We start from the raw sequence: 15,500 nt of genomic DNA, 5'->3' as shown, positions 1-15,500 counted from the left end.
TCTAGTGGTCTTTCTTTAACCTGCTTTTCCCTCACTAATAATTGTCTATTACTTCTCAATTATTGATTTTGCACCACACCTACCTGCCATTCACCGAACATATACACTGCATTATCACGTACTGTCTACATGTTCAGTTAACCGGCTACAATATTGCAAAGCCATATGGATTTAACCGGAGCTCAGCTGTGCTTCCTGCCCTGTGATCTTAAAAACCACGGACAGGTTTCACCATGACATTTCACGCATTGAATAGTTATGTTGTGGTGGCGACATGACGTCAGACGACGAGGATACTAACAAGGAGAGAGTGAGAGAGCAGCAGACCTACTAAAAAGAAGCGAGTCCATGACTCCCAGAAGTTCCTCAAAAAATATCAGGAGCAATGGCCGTGCCTCCGCCCCTCAAAACATTGTGCAATTATGATTTTGACATTAGCCACCAAGGAGCTTCAGGTAATAATTTAGCTAAAGGCCTACATTCCTAGATAACTTTTCAATTGAATACTTTTTTTTTTCATTAGGCCTATATGATGTGTGCCTAGTTTCACCATTCCTGCGAATAATAGCCTGGATAGTGTCCCGCTTTCCCCTCCTGAGATGCCGAATGTATTTCCAGAACTACTTTGCGGCTGACCAAAATTCCTACTCCTACTCCTCTCCAAACTCCTTCCAAGCCCTGGTATTTGCTTCTGCCATTGCTGCAGCATCTGCCTTTTTCGCCTGCCATTACCTGTCTGCTGCATCAGAGGCTCCCTGTGCTAACCAGGCCTGGAATGCCTCTTTCTTGTCCTTAAATAAAGGCCCCACCCCCCTGTTTGTGTCATGATATTCAGGCAAAACCTTTCCCTGTTTCTTATATTTCAGACCATATAAGCATTTGGCAGAATTTTATAAGCTTAAAGTTACAATCTCAAAGATTTCTGTTTCGTTCTCTTTGGCGGTACCAATGGCGAAAAGCAGTAATTGCAGGTGTGCTTTTGGACCTCACTTCCCAGAGATCCAACCGGATCCAACCAGTGTCACCTGTGTGACGTCAATCAGTTGGCACCTGGGCCACACCAACTATAACACTTACTATTTACTGAAAAATGGTTGTTATAAAAGTAACGTTATGTACATACTCATTCATTGTCTAACATTAGGCTAACTTAAGCTGTCTTTACACTGCCGAGCTGGGTTAAAATGCTGTAGCAGACCTGGGGTAGAATTAGTGATGATCAATTTCCACAGAGGTTCTTTATCCACCTTTTTCCCGGTATGAACATCTTTACACTGCAGAGAAGAATTTGCGGGATACGCTGCGGCTTGTACAATTATGTATCTCGAGCACACTAAACGGTCTTTCTCGTGAATTATTGTTGTGTAATATTTTTGAAACAACTGTCTTGCAAAATGTTACCGCTGGTGTTTCCGGTTTTGCTAGCAAACTGTTCGAGAATAAAGCGGAGTGGGTGTTAAATTAGCAATCAGAACAAGAATAATAAAACAAAAGCAAAGGAGATTTCATCAAAAAAGGGCAAGGCTGAAGGACCATATGAGGAAGCGTAATAAAATAATAACGCTAATTCATACTGATGTATTCTTTTATTTAGTTTTCTCTTGTTTGACATTTTACACTGAAATCAGACCTGGCTCTGCTCCACCTATACCCCTGGTTAATGCTCTGTGTAAAGACGGCTTCATTCCGATCATTATAATATATTGATGAACTTGATGGCAATGTAAATAACGGTAACGTTAAGGCCAATTCACATCAGTGATTCGCAACGAGACGAAACGGTTTTAGAATGTTGCAGAGAAAATTGTAGCGGTGTGAACTGGTTAGTTGCAGAGCGTCTGAAGCCGTTGCCTGGGGTCTCAAAAGACCCACCTTGTCAAATTGCCAAGTGCAGTTAGAACATTTACAATTAGACGTCTTGGAATTTTGGAAGTTGCATCCAGTCTCGTTGCGAATCATTGATCTGAACTGACCTTTAGTTAGCTACATTGCAACGTTGCAACAAGGTAGCATTGCATTCGAGAGATGTTTTGCGAGGTCGGTACCAGTCGGTAGCATTAGCTAGCGTTTTTCCTAATTATTAGCTGACATTAAATTGTGTTAATTACATTAGCTAGCTAGCTAACGCAAGGTTACCTGCTATGAGAGATGGATACTGTGCGCAACGTTGTCTAAACTAGTGTTGCCTTTCGACATAGTCCGGTAGCTAGCGTTAGCTGTTCAAATAGCTAGGCTATGTAATTTAGTAACGTTACATTGTCATCAAATGTAATACGAAATCTACATCAACAAATAATATGACCTCTCACGTTACACAAAAACGTTTTACGGTTCCATAACCCCCCCACTTTTCTCTGTTATTGTAACGCTAGCAGACACCGGAAAAAACAGTACACCGCTCACACACAAGTGAGTTGAAGAGCGAGCCTGTTGCGTTAGCTCCGCCTACCCTCTCTGGCGGACCAACCACTGATGGGTGATGGGAAACGCGTCACTAACTATGCGCCGCTTGTGATTTTTTCCCGGGAATGTCGCCACAGACATCCAGTTCTTTAATCATAAATTATTATATTAATAATAATATAAATTAATATAATAATAGGCTCAATCACCATTCTGTTACCTAAATCGGCGATAGATAGTGACTTAACAGACATTTATTTTAATGAAAATCTTCGAGATTATTACTTTAAGGGTGGTTTGACTGAATCTCTTTGCTTGAATCAAGGTGTCTGACACTACAAGCTGCTGGAACATAAAAAATGTACATATTTCAAATGTCAATGATGTTAAAAAGTCATTAGCCTCACAGTTAAGACTTAATAGACAAATAAAAAAAAGTCATAGCATAACTAACACCATGTGGAATTTAAGGAAGCTTTACATAATTTTGTCAGGCCACCGAAACCTAATTTGACCCCATTTTCCCCTCAGAGAAACACAGGACAGAGGAGACTGTTCCAGAGACTGCTCCCATGGCTGAAGCAGGTCCTTCTTCCTGGACTGCAGGTTATCGTACAGGTGTTGACACGTGTAAATTCCAGGGATGCCTCTGCTGCAGGAATATATGGAAGGGTGCTGTTATATTTCAGAGCACAGCTACAGGAAAACAGTACAACATCACCCAACGTCTGACATGCAAGACACCAAGTGTCATCTACATCATCCAGTGCAAAAAATGCCCGAAGCAGTATGTTGGGAAGACTGCAACCACACTCCAAAAAAGATTCAAAGAGCACAGAAGCTCCATCAGACATCGCCAGCATCGGCCAATCTCTGATCATTTTAACAACATTGGCCATTCCCTTGAAGATCTGATTCTATTTCCAATTGAGCAGGTCACTGGTTTTGAAGCACTAAAAGAGAGGGAATTCTACTGGATCAGAAAGCTTGAAACAATGGTCCATGGACTAAATCTGGTGCCATGTAAATATGGTAAGTGGGTTTCACTATGTTTGTAAAATATAAAGCACACATATGAGTAAGTGGAGGAGGGTGAAAGTGATTTAGTTGTTCAGTAAATTGAATGTAGATACAAATTTCAGTTTTTACAAAAAATGATGCTTTACTCTGAAAAATATTTTGAAGAAACAGATACAACCGAAAGTTAGTAGTCATATATAGATATGGACTACAAATACCACCATGACAATGTTATACACTTTTAAAAATCACATTTTTCCAATAAGAATTTATTCTAAGTAGTGGTATACTCTAAAAAAGCGAGTGCATTCACAAATATGATTTGTTAAACGATCATTGCAGTGTAAGAATTACTTTGAAGTTGAAATGACTTCTTTTCAGAGATGTACATAATGATACTCATCTGTTTTGCTCCAAAAATCGAATCTGAAAAATCTGTTTAATAGGACCATAATTAATTTGGGTTGGAAAAAATTTTTTCAGAAACTCTAAGATCATGAACCAATGAAGAAGCCTGAGGGGTATTGGCAAAGATATGAAAAGAAAACGACTGTCTTCTTCCTGGAATTCCTATTCACTGTAATCAGCCACTTTCATCACGGCCAGTATAGGATGCAATCCCCCTCAATCCCTGTATTCTTTGTGATAATTTGGTTACAATGCATGTGCAGATAAGTGAAATGCTGACCACTGTGCATTTGTTATGACCTGTATATCTGGCATTATTGCTGGGGAAAGAGCGATGATGAAATAGCATTCTGTAAATTTATCGGAGTAAACTAGCATGGCACCAGAACAACAGAAAATCATAGATAAATAACATATGTTTTTTAAATATGTTCAACCAGTTGGGAGTTCAGCATGAATAGAAATGTAAGTTATGAAACACAAATTCTCAGCTGTGGCATCGACAGACATCTGTTAGCGTGAAAAAATTATTTTAATCCAAGGCCCTGACATAAAAGCTTTCAATGTTCTCTTAAAGCAAGACAGCAGCAACTGGGTGATGGTGTGAAAAGATCAGCGGGACCAGTTCAGGGACAAGTGGAAGAATACATGGAGTGTGAGTGGCTTTTTTTGGGCTTCAACATGTTTAGCCCTGATGGGCTAATTCCATTAAAGCACTGTAAAAAAGGGAAGGTTGAGGTGGGGGGACTACACTGAAACAAAAAACACATGTTCCAGGTTTCACTATGAATACTGGGGAAACCGTTTCCTGTGTTTCTTAGAGTCTTGGATTCTTCGGAGCCTGCTAATATACTGTAAATTAATTTCTGTTTGGTAAATTCTTACAAGTGTGACAAGTGCTTGCAGTGCCCATCACTAGTTTATGCAAATACATGTGTTAGGGGTCTGTTATATGATGTTCAGAAGTCATTGTCAAACACATACGCTTTTCCAGCTCCTGAGAAAGGTAAACGAAAGCTCTGTGGGAATGATGATCTGAAATCAAAGAGGAGAAAGCTGAAAAATAAAAGACAGCCAGTGTTTTCAAGTGAGACGGAAGAGCTTCTCTTAACCTGTGAGTGTCTGTCTTTTCTCTTATAGGCCTTTACATCATATATTAGTGCTAATTCTATAAGATTCAAGGGCCTAATGCTACATGAAAAAATCACCATTTATACTGAAATCGAATTCAAAAAGCACATACATGTCCCAAACGTTTCATTTTCACAGACTTTTGCTAATTTGTTGAAAATTGTTACTTAGATCTTTTAAAAGGCCACATTGTCTTGATGTGTTATTGGTGTTACTTTTACCAATAATACAAAGAGTCTGTTAAAGATATCTAAAAACATAAGGAAATCCGTAGTCTCATTCATGTATTTTCTGAACGTTTCCCATGGACCTGGCCAGGCCATGGAGGCAAAAAGGAACCTATATCAGTATGGAGCCCCTAGAAGCCTTCACCATGGGAACACTGTTATGTTTCCATTTATTTGTAAACGTTAATTATATCATGCATGTTTTTCACAGTGATTCCTCCTGTGTCTTAACAGGCAAAGATGCAATAGAAGATGGAAAACAAGCCATGTCTCAGGTTTACACCAAACTGAAAAATGTTACCAGCAGAGAGAGACAGAGCATGGAATTCCTGAAAGATCTAAAGTAAAAAACTTATTTTGTAATAAAACAAATGTATACTTTTATTTAGTTACTTTTATATACATAAATTTGACAACGTGCACCTGTACTATCTAATTCCCACCCAAATTTGGAATGTACAATTATCTGCAACTGCAGATGGTGTCACCAGTTGCTTCTTCTCACACTACAGACTACAGCTAAACTCAGGTAGAGTAGGAGGAAGCCCTTTCATAGGCTGCTTACCATGCAGTCTATGGCCACCCGATCAGACCAGGGGTGGTAGCTGGATAGTGATGAAACACGTTCCCCTAACCAACCAAACCCTCCCATGCCCTGGGCCACACAACTGCTGCACAACCACTATGGAGCACTGCAGAGAACAGGCAGTGAGGCTCATCCATTCACCACAGCGTGGTGTGGGGCCTTAACTGAATGAGCCAATCAGCTGCCTCCTAAAGATGCATACTTTTAATTTGGAACTCATTTTAAGTGCAAACACAGTAGACAATTTTTTTTTTTTAAGTCTTGTTCAAAATCTTAAGTCAATGTAATTCTGCAATCAATGAACAGCACAATATTTTTTGAACATGTTAGCTTATGTTGCTGCTCCTTGTCAATGCCGGTGATACATTATTTTGTTTTTCAAAACAAGATGAATCATTTATGTTCAGCATAAGAAGCTTTGACAGGCTCACATGTGACAGTGGTTTGCCACATAATTCCTACATTTTTTGACATTGCTTATTAGGCAAGTAAAGTTGGATTACATGAAGTTGTGTAAATGCTGTAATTGTTTCAAAAATAGTCTGTCCTAACCCTTCAGAAAGAAGGTCTCAGATTTAAAAGAATATGACCAAAAAAAGAAAATTTACATTGGACTGTTTGGGAAGACGGGAGCAGGGAAGAGCTCACTGATCAACGCAATTGTCAATGAAGACCAGCTTCTGCCTTCAGCACTCTCATATGCCTGCACTTCAGTCTTAGTGCAAGTGCAAGCCAATACAGAATCCAGAAAATACAAAGCTGATATTGAATTCATCAGCCCAGAGGTAAGGAAATGAACAAAAACAGGAAACTACATATAGCACAGCAATCCTTTCACAGTTCTGACAGTTACAAGAAATAGAATTAAGAGAATTAACTTGGAGGCTAGCATAGAAACTCAACCATGATTGGTTTATGAAAACAAATCAACACCTTTGTGTTCTATGTGATAATACATGTTGATGATTAAGAAGTTAATATTCCAGGACTGGAAATCAGAACTGCAATTCCTGGTAGAATTACTCAAAAATGAAAATGACCATCAAAACGCTTCAAAAAATACTGCAGAAGATGGTGAAATGGTAGAAATGGCAAGAGAAAAGATCACAGCCATTTATGGAAGAGTGGGACTGGAGAAAAGTTACAGTGAATTGGTGGGGCCCAGAGAGTTTCCTGAGATTCCCCACACAGGCAAGAAGACAATGCAGTTTGACAAAGTGAGTCTTATGCACAATAACACTTATTAACCTCAAAGTGAATAGAGATATTCTTTTTGACAGGATAACTGCATATTTTTGTCTCTCCTCTTTATGTAAAAAAATAATGGAGTTCAATGTATTTTAATGAATATTCATGCTCCTAAAACCTCTCTACAGGCCGAAGAACTGTCTCAAAGCATTGAATGCTACATTCGGAGTGATGAAAAAGGAAAAGATAAGTTCTGGCCTCTTGTGAAGCGAGTCACCATCTCCTTGCCACAGTCTCCAGCTCTACTGGAAGGGGTTGTGCTGGTGGACCTGCCTGGGGCCGGAGATGTCAGTAAACACAGAAGTGAAATGTGGAAAAAGGTACTGTCAGTGCTTCATGTTTTAATCTGTTGCTGGGTGATTTTATTTTCATTGTACAGATGCATTTATGAGCCCACACCATGGACCCTGTGTACCTGCAACACCAGATGATGTACAAAAACAGCATCAGACTGTTTCCGGTTCAGCTGCCATTTGGACATATCAACCCCTTATTGGCCACAATGCTGTCAGATCATTGCGTACTGCGACACATTGTTGTGCGCATGCGTATGTAAAAGTAACTGGTATGTTTCCACCAAAAGTACCCAGAACTCCCGCGAAGATTAGGCAAATTACCCCACTGACGTATGAAAAAGTGACGTTGTCGTCGGTCCATCTGTCCTATGATTTACTCTGTAACCCCATACTACCACCGAAGTAGCCTACATTATTTTCTAATAACCGGGACAGCCCGGAGGGGTTTATTCCACTTATATACAACGGGTTACCAACAATGACTATATATGGTTACTTTTGTATTTATTGATTTGTATCGATTTAATCACCTGTCTTTTCATTGCTTTAGAGGTGAAATGCATCCTTGCCTTGCATTGTACTTCTGCACCATCGGAGCGTAACGTTACTGATATGTAAACAACCAGAAGGGGGGTAGCCGCTGTTACCTGATTCCAGTGCTAGTTTGTACTTGGTAGGATTCTTGCTGAACAGCTTACTCTACAGGGTTGGAGTCCTGATCGATGTGGTCACTTCTGGCACTACGATCCTTACTTCACTCTAGTGTTTCTTTTGCACCTCTACATCATGAACCAATGCACTTGTTGTACGTCGCTCTGGATAAGAGCGTCTGCTAAATGCCTGTAATGCAATGTAATACACATTAAGTATGAGAACGCAGAAAACAGTTGAGTTGCCTTATCGATAATTGACAATAAGTGACAACATTACTACTATAATTGTCAACATGATCATCATCAGTTTTATATTAGCTCAATAGCAATTCACCTAAATCAACAGACACAAACTAGGTAGCCAGCCAGCTAGCAGCATGATGTAGTCAAAAGAGATTCGTAGTGATGATAGCCTAAAAATGTATTCGTTTTTACTCGGGAAATCAAGCTTGTTCAAATGAAAAACGTTTCAGCTAAAATTAATAATACATTCATTACTTTCTAGCCAGCTTGCCAGGTTAAAATGATTGTGGTTGTGTTCAGTTTAATTCGTTCAAAATCAAAACACGACTTGCAAGAAAACATTGGTAGGTAGCTAACAAGCAAAGCTAGCCTTACATTCAAGGTTATTTGATGCTTACAATCCTACTCAAGTTAGCTAGCAATTCATTTATTACTTTCTAGCCAGCTTGCCAGGTTAAAATTAACTGTGGCAATTCCTTATGACAGTGAATTATTTCCCACCACGTAAGTGATTTAGTTAATGTAAACCTAAGATACACACTCCTCTCTTGAGCGTCGAGCGATTATAGCCTAACTATCGAGATTCTAAGTAGCTGGAGATAAAACTTTTTTTGTACTCCACGTAGATCATAAACCCTTTAATATAAAAACGACTCATTGAAATCGGTTAAGAAATGTAAACGTTATAGTGCTTTTTTATCCAGAAAAACCGCAGCTCCCCCGTTTACTTCTATTTGTTTTCAGGCCAGTCTTGCATGGACCAATATGGCGGCCACGTTGACGTATTTCAGCAAGGGGCCGAAGCAGAGACTCTAAAAAAATATGGACAAAGCTACTGTGACGTCACCCATTGACTCTCCGTGGGTCTCTAAAACACTTTTTCATGTCAATGGCGGGCGCGGCCATGTTGTCGATTTGGAGCCAAAACCAAAACCGTGATTTTTACAATGTGATTGACAGTCCGGTGCGGAAAAGCCCATCAACCCAAACGAACGATTGCAGAACGAACTTGAGGCTAGCTGACTGTCTGCCTTAAAAATAGCCTATATTATCATATGTTTAAGGAGTTTAATTTCCATCCGTGACTGTACTGTGTCATGTAATCACGTTATATGTATGACATTAAAAATACAATTATATTCAGTTATCTTCAATTTATGTTTCTCAGTAAAACGAATATGCTTAGCTAGCATATCAGCTTGCCGGTGAGCTAGGTAGGCTATCCGTGGTTAGGTCACGCACAGAGACTGTAAAAAATAGGACGAAGCGGCCAATGCGGCGTCTATGTTAGGACTGTCAAAAAATATTCGAAGTTCGAAAAATATTCGAAAATCTTTATTTTCTATTTTTTAAGTTCGAACCTACATTTGAGCATTCGAATATTAGTTTTGGATCCCGCGTTTTGTAATTAACATGAATATGCAGGCTTTAATTTCATACAGCGAATCATGTTCATGCACACAAAGTTCATTTCCTGTGCTAACGTTACTTCCACTGAACAAAAAACGTTCTGCCCTGGACCCAGAGCAAGTGGATCGCCTGGTTTTCCTTGCCAATAACCTCCGGTGATACTTTCAGCTCCATGGACACCTAACGTTACTGGTCAGCTAGCCTCGCGAGCCAGTCTCTTTTTCCACTTCGTTCAACAGATCTGGTCAGCTAACAATTTAGCCTAGATAATGTTCCCATGGCAGGCTATGTTTCCTTTCTGTTCTGAATATTTTGATAAAATTGGACGACGAAAGAAGTTAAACAAGCTAAACAGAGTAAGTAGGCTAATGTTGTTTTAGGCTACAAGTACTAGCCGTTTGAATAGTTTTTGTGTTAAGAAATAAACAGGGATCTCCTATAAACAATCATTCCCCTATTATTGTGATTAATAAATGCCGAGTTGTGGCAAATTACACCCACGAGAAAGTGCTTTATTCATTTGCGCATTAGGCTATAGAAACTGCAGGGGACTCATTTATAAAAATTAACTTGCTTGTGCATACGTCAAGTGAAGACCTGAGGTACGTTTCCACGGTCAAATCGAGTCAGAGAAATTTTACAAATCACTACTTTGACGTGATTTTCTACGTATGCGCCACACAGTTGATCTAAAATACGTTTTATAAAGAGGCCCCAGATGTAGTAACCAAGTATGAAAGTTCACCAATGTCCTCTATTTTACTGTCCGCTTGAAGAAAATAACACGCTGGCCAGTTCAGAGGGAGAGTCACCTGCAAATTGCGCCCGACAATAAGCAGCTTTTTTGTGTGAATTATATGCAAATGATATTCGAATATATTCTAACTAATTACAAAAGCTAATATTCGAACTCAATTTCATGGCACTTTTGACAGCCTTAATGTATATATGTCTATGGGTGTAGATATAGACAAAGGGGCTGGAGACTGGGCTTCACAGACTTTCTATTATGAAAAGGTATTAAAATATTTGTGAATATTTTCACAAAACTTCTGGACAAAAAAATCATCGTTCCACAAACTGCTACACATAATGAAATGCATGACGACAAAAAATCAACCAATGTGGTTTTATTTGGTTGTTGAATCACTTTGGTTTTCTACATTGAATTCGATGGGCAGCAAGCACTTTTGCCCTCAACAGTTTTGAACATGCGCAGTAGAGGCTGTTTCCCAATACTTCCTCGGCTTCACTGACTGGCCCCTCCTACCTTCTCCTGTTCGTGCATAGGCTCTATGGTCCAAATGACACCTGAACCGGTCTGCTGACGTTTTTTGTACATCCACCAGTTTTGCAGTCACTAGTGATGGGCAAAACAGTTCTTTTTAGTGTACTGAATCAGTAGAATCAGCCTACCGAAAATGAAAACAGGCGAACCCCGGCTCATATATTAGCACATTATTTTATTTTAATTGAATGCAGAATGTAATTTTATTTTAATTGAATGTAGCCAAAGAACCAAACACTTTCTTTCCCTATTTTTTTAAAAAGTTTGTTTTCAATTTTATTCTGAACAATTTAGTTTGAAAAAATGTGTTTGATATGGCCATTTTATTTTACTAAATTTCCCAAAATGTGTTGTTTTAGCCCTAGATGCTGATTTCTCTACCGTGACTTGTTCTAACGGCTGCTTGAAAGAGAAAGTGCTGATATACGTTGGCTAAGTAGATATAGGCTATCGTTTTCTCAAAAAATGTAGTCGATAAAATAGTAGCCTTGGCTGGCCTACTTTGAGACATGTTTTTAAAAAAAGGCTTGTTATTTCATTGAAAATAAGCAGCACACTTGACAGTGATGTTCGATTATTATCCATTTATTATCTATATTTCCATGCCCACTTTCCTCACCCGAGGCTCCTCATTCGCTACAGTAAGAGGAACGAACTATTGTTGTGTCGTTCGCGAACGACTCGGGCAAGTGTACTGTCATTCGCGAACGATTCGTGCAAGTGTACTGTCGTTCGCGAACGTTTCGGGGTGGGCGCAGTACGTTCAGTGAACGAACCACTGAACTGTGAACGATAGTCAGTCAGTGAACTACCAGTTCACGTTCGCGAACGAATCATTTCACGAAGTGATTCAGTACACTTCGTTCACCCAAAAGATTCGTTCTTTTGAACGAATCGTTCGTGAACGACACAACACTAGCAATCACACTTGCTCTTTGTCAGTTTAGTCGGGGAGATATGAGCACATTCGGGTCTAGCCGACCGGTTCCCCTTTCCAAGGGAAATGCTGAAATTTACCAACTTTCTCCATTTAAATCCCAAAGTGTCTCAGCCAGTGCTCCTCAGTCTGGATTGTGAATGAGAACAACCGTGCCCTGTCTGAGAAAGTTGCAGATGAGATCTTTGATACAACACTGAGACACGTTGCTGGAGGAGGAGAGTGTCACAACATCACTTTCGTCTGCACCAAAACAGATACTATCAACCCAGAGGACATCAAAAAGTTAGCTACTACTTTATTAATTCCATTATAATGATTTGGTACACCTGTATGCAGACCTATCATGTTTTTCATTTTGAATGACTTTTGGTATTTTACTAGGAGTTATCATCTCAGAGATAAGGATCTTGAAATAGAATGTGATCCAAAGGTAAGTAGCGGTTATATAAATTATATAAATCTTGAATACTTGATAGGAAATATTTAATATTTGACATTTAATATTAAAACATATTTTTCAGGATCCTCAATATGATAATAAAGAAAAACAGGCATGTATACTGTTACACAATAAGAGATTTAAAGAAGCAATCAGTGATCTCTTCAAAAAGAAAACGAAGGTAAGTTTTAGTGTGATAGCTTCGAATGAAATTTGCTTTTCATCTTGCTTCCACAAAGACAAAAATAAACAAACAAATAGCAATAACATATTTAAAAATGTTATGGCAATATTACACATATAACTTATGAATATTTAAGCATAAATTATTTTGCACAAAACTTTCTATCCAAAATTGTAATCACAACATTTAGAGGAAAGACCCTCCTAGGTATAGACTGTGTAGTCTCACACAGCAATTTCACCTGCATGGAGAAAGCTACATCTCCATACAAGATCAACTTTTTATAATTAATTTGAATGGAAAAAAGTCGTCATATAGTCATAGATGAGGAATTGGAGTCTGCAGTACCATAGCATCATTTTTTGGTGTGTACGTGAGATTTAACCAGTTGGCTGTTATTTACAAATTCTAGGCACTTTTTGTTATAGCAAATGAACACCTTTGCATTAAAAAAAAATTAACAAATGAATTAATTTGCTTGTCAGATACAAAATAATCGCACTTTGTTTTCCATTTTCAGTGTTTCCCCTATAATTGCACAGGCCCGGTGGGCTGCCAGGTCAACAAAACCCTTTTTTTAAAATTCCAAGCGGCGTTGGCGATTTTAAAATGGTTTTGTCCCCATGATCATATACCTTCACCCAACATATCACCTGAATATCATGATGATTGTATAAAATATTGATGACTTATGGCCAATTTTGTGCTAAGAGACGCTGTCGGATTACTTTGTTGCGTCGCCATGGATGTGTCCCAGCCACTTGCTGCAAAGGCCTTCACTATGTCGTAACACTGAGATGGCATGTCATAACACTTAGATGCAGGGCCGGCCCATCCATTGGGCAACTCTGGGCGACCGCCCAGGGCGGTAGGTGGCGAGGGGTGGCACATGAGCGCCGACATAGCAGCCTAGTTTAGTGATGTGGGCTAGCGTGTGCTGTGATGCCGCCCCCCCCCCCCCTTGCTACTGTTGAACTCTGAACTCAATGTCAATTTAGTTCAATCATGAAATGTAACACATTGAAAGTTACCAATTGCGTTACTGTATATCTTTGAAAATACGAAATCGGGTGGGGAAAACTGTCAGCCTGTTAGACAGCTAGCTAGCCAGCTTAAACACATCTAAAGGGAAAAAATGAAGCGACACAAGCCATCTGGCAGTGAATTTCGGAAAAATAACTTTTGCTCCTACCTCGTCTGTGTTCTATCACACGCGCTCCAGCAGCATATATAGCTGTATGATTGAGTGATTAACGCAACGTCTCATAACGTTTTCATAGTAATGTCTGCTCTTGTGCTTGTAACTTGCTTGTAACATAGAAATGAAGTAACCCAGGTTGTGTAATGAAGACTATAGATGGTTGTATTTCTGCAAATGCGTAGTCTGCAGAACTGTCAATACTGCTTTCACTTTCAACGGCATCAAGGAAATTAATTTGACAGCATATGTGTATGATTGAGTGATTAACTTAAAAGATCCGTCATGGAGCTAGCTAGCATATTCAGTTTTCTGTAGGCCTATATATAGCCAACGTTAGCTAGGTCACTATCGGTATTATTTAGAGAGTCATGTATTTTGGGTTCTATGGAAATGGAGGGGGGGGGGGGGGATGTCAAAATGTAATCTTGCCCAGGGTGCAAAAAACCCTAGAACCGGGCCTGCTTAGATGGCCCGGCGTGTATGTAGAGCTGCAGTGCTTCTGCGCTGCAACTGAAAAAGGTATCAGACTAGTGTTGTCACGATACCAAAATTTTGACTTTGATACTGATACCAGGTTTAGCATCACGATACTTGACATTGAAACGATACTTGAAACTTAAACGGTACTGATTCGATTCTCGTTACCTAACGATACTTAAATTACCTTTATAGATCAGAAACATAACGTCCACAAGGGTTGACCTCATTTTCAAATTCATGGTTTATTAACAACCTGGTTTATTAACAACCTTTAAGTTGAAGCCTCTTCAACATATTAATAAGCATAGGCCTATAGTGTTACAACACTAATAGAAAAGTATATTAAATATATTTCAAAAATGAACCAATTGTACACTAAATAATCTTTAAACAGGTCTTTCACTTTTAAATATATCTAAAAACAGCATATTTTAATAACAATATAGCATCTTCCTGTAATAAAATATTTCCAAATTAAAACACCTATTGCTACTGAAGTGAACTGAGTTGAAGCTTGCGCTGTATCAACGAGGAGGAATGCACAAGCGCACGTCACGTGATTTGGCTACCTTAGTTGCTACTGCCATCTAGCGAAGATTCTGACAAATTACACCTTTCATACTTTCAATCAGTAATGCGGGAGACACATTTCCCTGGCTTTTACATTTGGCCTAAGAGTACCGAACTTCGGAAAAAGTCTAAAACCGAACCTTTTTTTTTTTAAAGTACCGAAAAGGTGCTGAAGTTTCGTTATACCGTGCAACACTACGTCAGACACATATTCCAATCCATTGCTCAGCTTAGCAGAGAATGCACATTTCAGAGCACCTCAGAGACTGATAGAATAATAATACATATTTCAAATAATAAATAAGATATTGAAAAAATGAAACAAAAAACGAAATATCAACTTGCCATCCCTACTACCTGCGTGCTGCCCGCAGAGTACTTATTATTTCCATTGCAGACTACAGCATAAATGGTCTTTGTTTATATTCAATATAGTATTGCAGCGAGAAACTGCACTGTAGACACATAAAGTCTGTTATATGGTACACGAAGCACCAAATATTTTTGAGCAGTAATACTTACATAGCAATGATGAAATTTTATCTGTGTTCAGTAGATAGAGACAGAGACAGTAAATCAAGTTCTATCTGCTTCTGTTTTGCTCCAGAAAACTGTCAGATAGGTCTATCAGCACATATTAGCTATGCCCAGAAATTCTCAATAATAATAGTATTTTCCAAGAAATTGTGAAAAATCGTTGACAACGTTTCGTTAGGTGCAGCGTCTTTTACTGCTAACCCAGAGTGAATGCGTAAGTGAATGCGATGATAAGA

The 15,500-nt window shown here is 39.0% G+C and overlaps 1 protein-coding gene across 1 annotated transcript in view; it reads left to right on the top strand.

Annotated features, from left to right (window-relative positions):
• The window catches only part of LOC135235962 (nuclear GTPase SLIP-GC-like), a 43,041-nt gene that overhangs the window by 11,015 nt on the left and 16,526 nt on the right, over positions 1-15,500 (top strand). The window contains exons 2-11 of the mRNA XM_064302063.1: positions 2,935-3,435; positions 4,409-4,486; positions 4,826-4,945; positions 5,424-5,532; positions 6,335-6,560; positions 6,762-6,992; positions 7,152-7,343; positions 11,957-12,135; positions 12,235-12,283; positions 12,375-12,473. Coding sequence (XP_064158133.1) covers positions 2,935-3,435; positions 4,409-4,486; positions 4,826-4,945; positions 5,424-5,532; positions 6,335-6,560; positions 6,762-6,992; positions 7,152-7,343; positions 11,957-12,135; positions 12,235-12,283; positions 12,375-12,473 — 1,784 coding nt within the window. The remainder of the gene's footprint in view (positions 1-2,934; positions 3,436-4,408; positions 4,487-4,825; positions 4,946-5,423; positions 5,533-6,334; positions 6,561-6,761; positions 6,993-7,151; positions 7,344-11,956; positions 12,136-12,234; positions 12,284-12,374; positions 12,474-15,500) is intronic.

This window comes from Anguilla rostrata, chromosome 1 (genome assembly GCF_018555375.3).
Source record: "Anguilla rostrata isolate EN2019 chromosome 1, ASM1855537v3, whole genome shotgun sequence".
NCBI lineage: Eukaryota > Metazoa > Chordata > Actinopteri > Anguilliformes > Anguillidae > Anguilla > Anguilla rostrata.
Note: the sequence above shows the minus strand (reverse complement) of the source record. Positions and strands in the feature narration are given on the sequence as shown.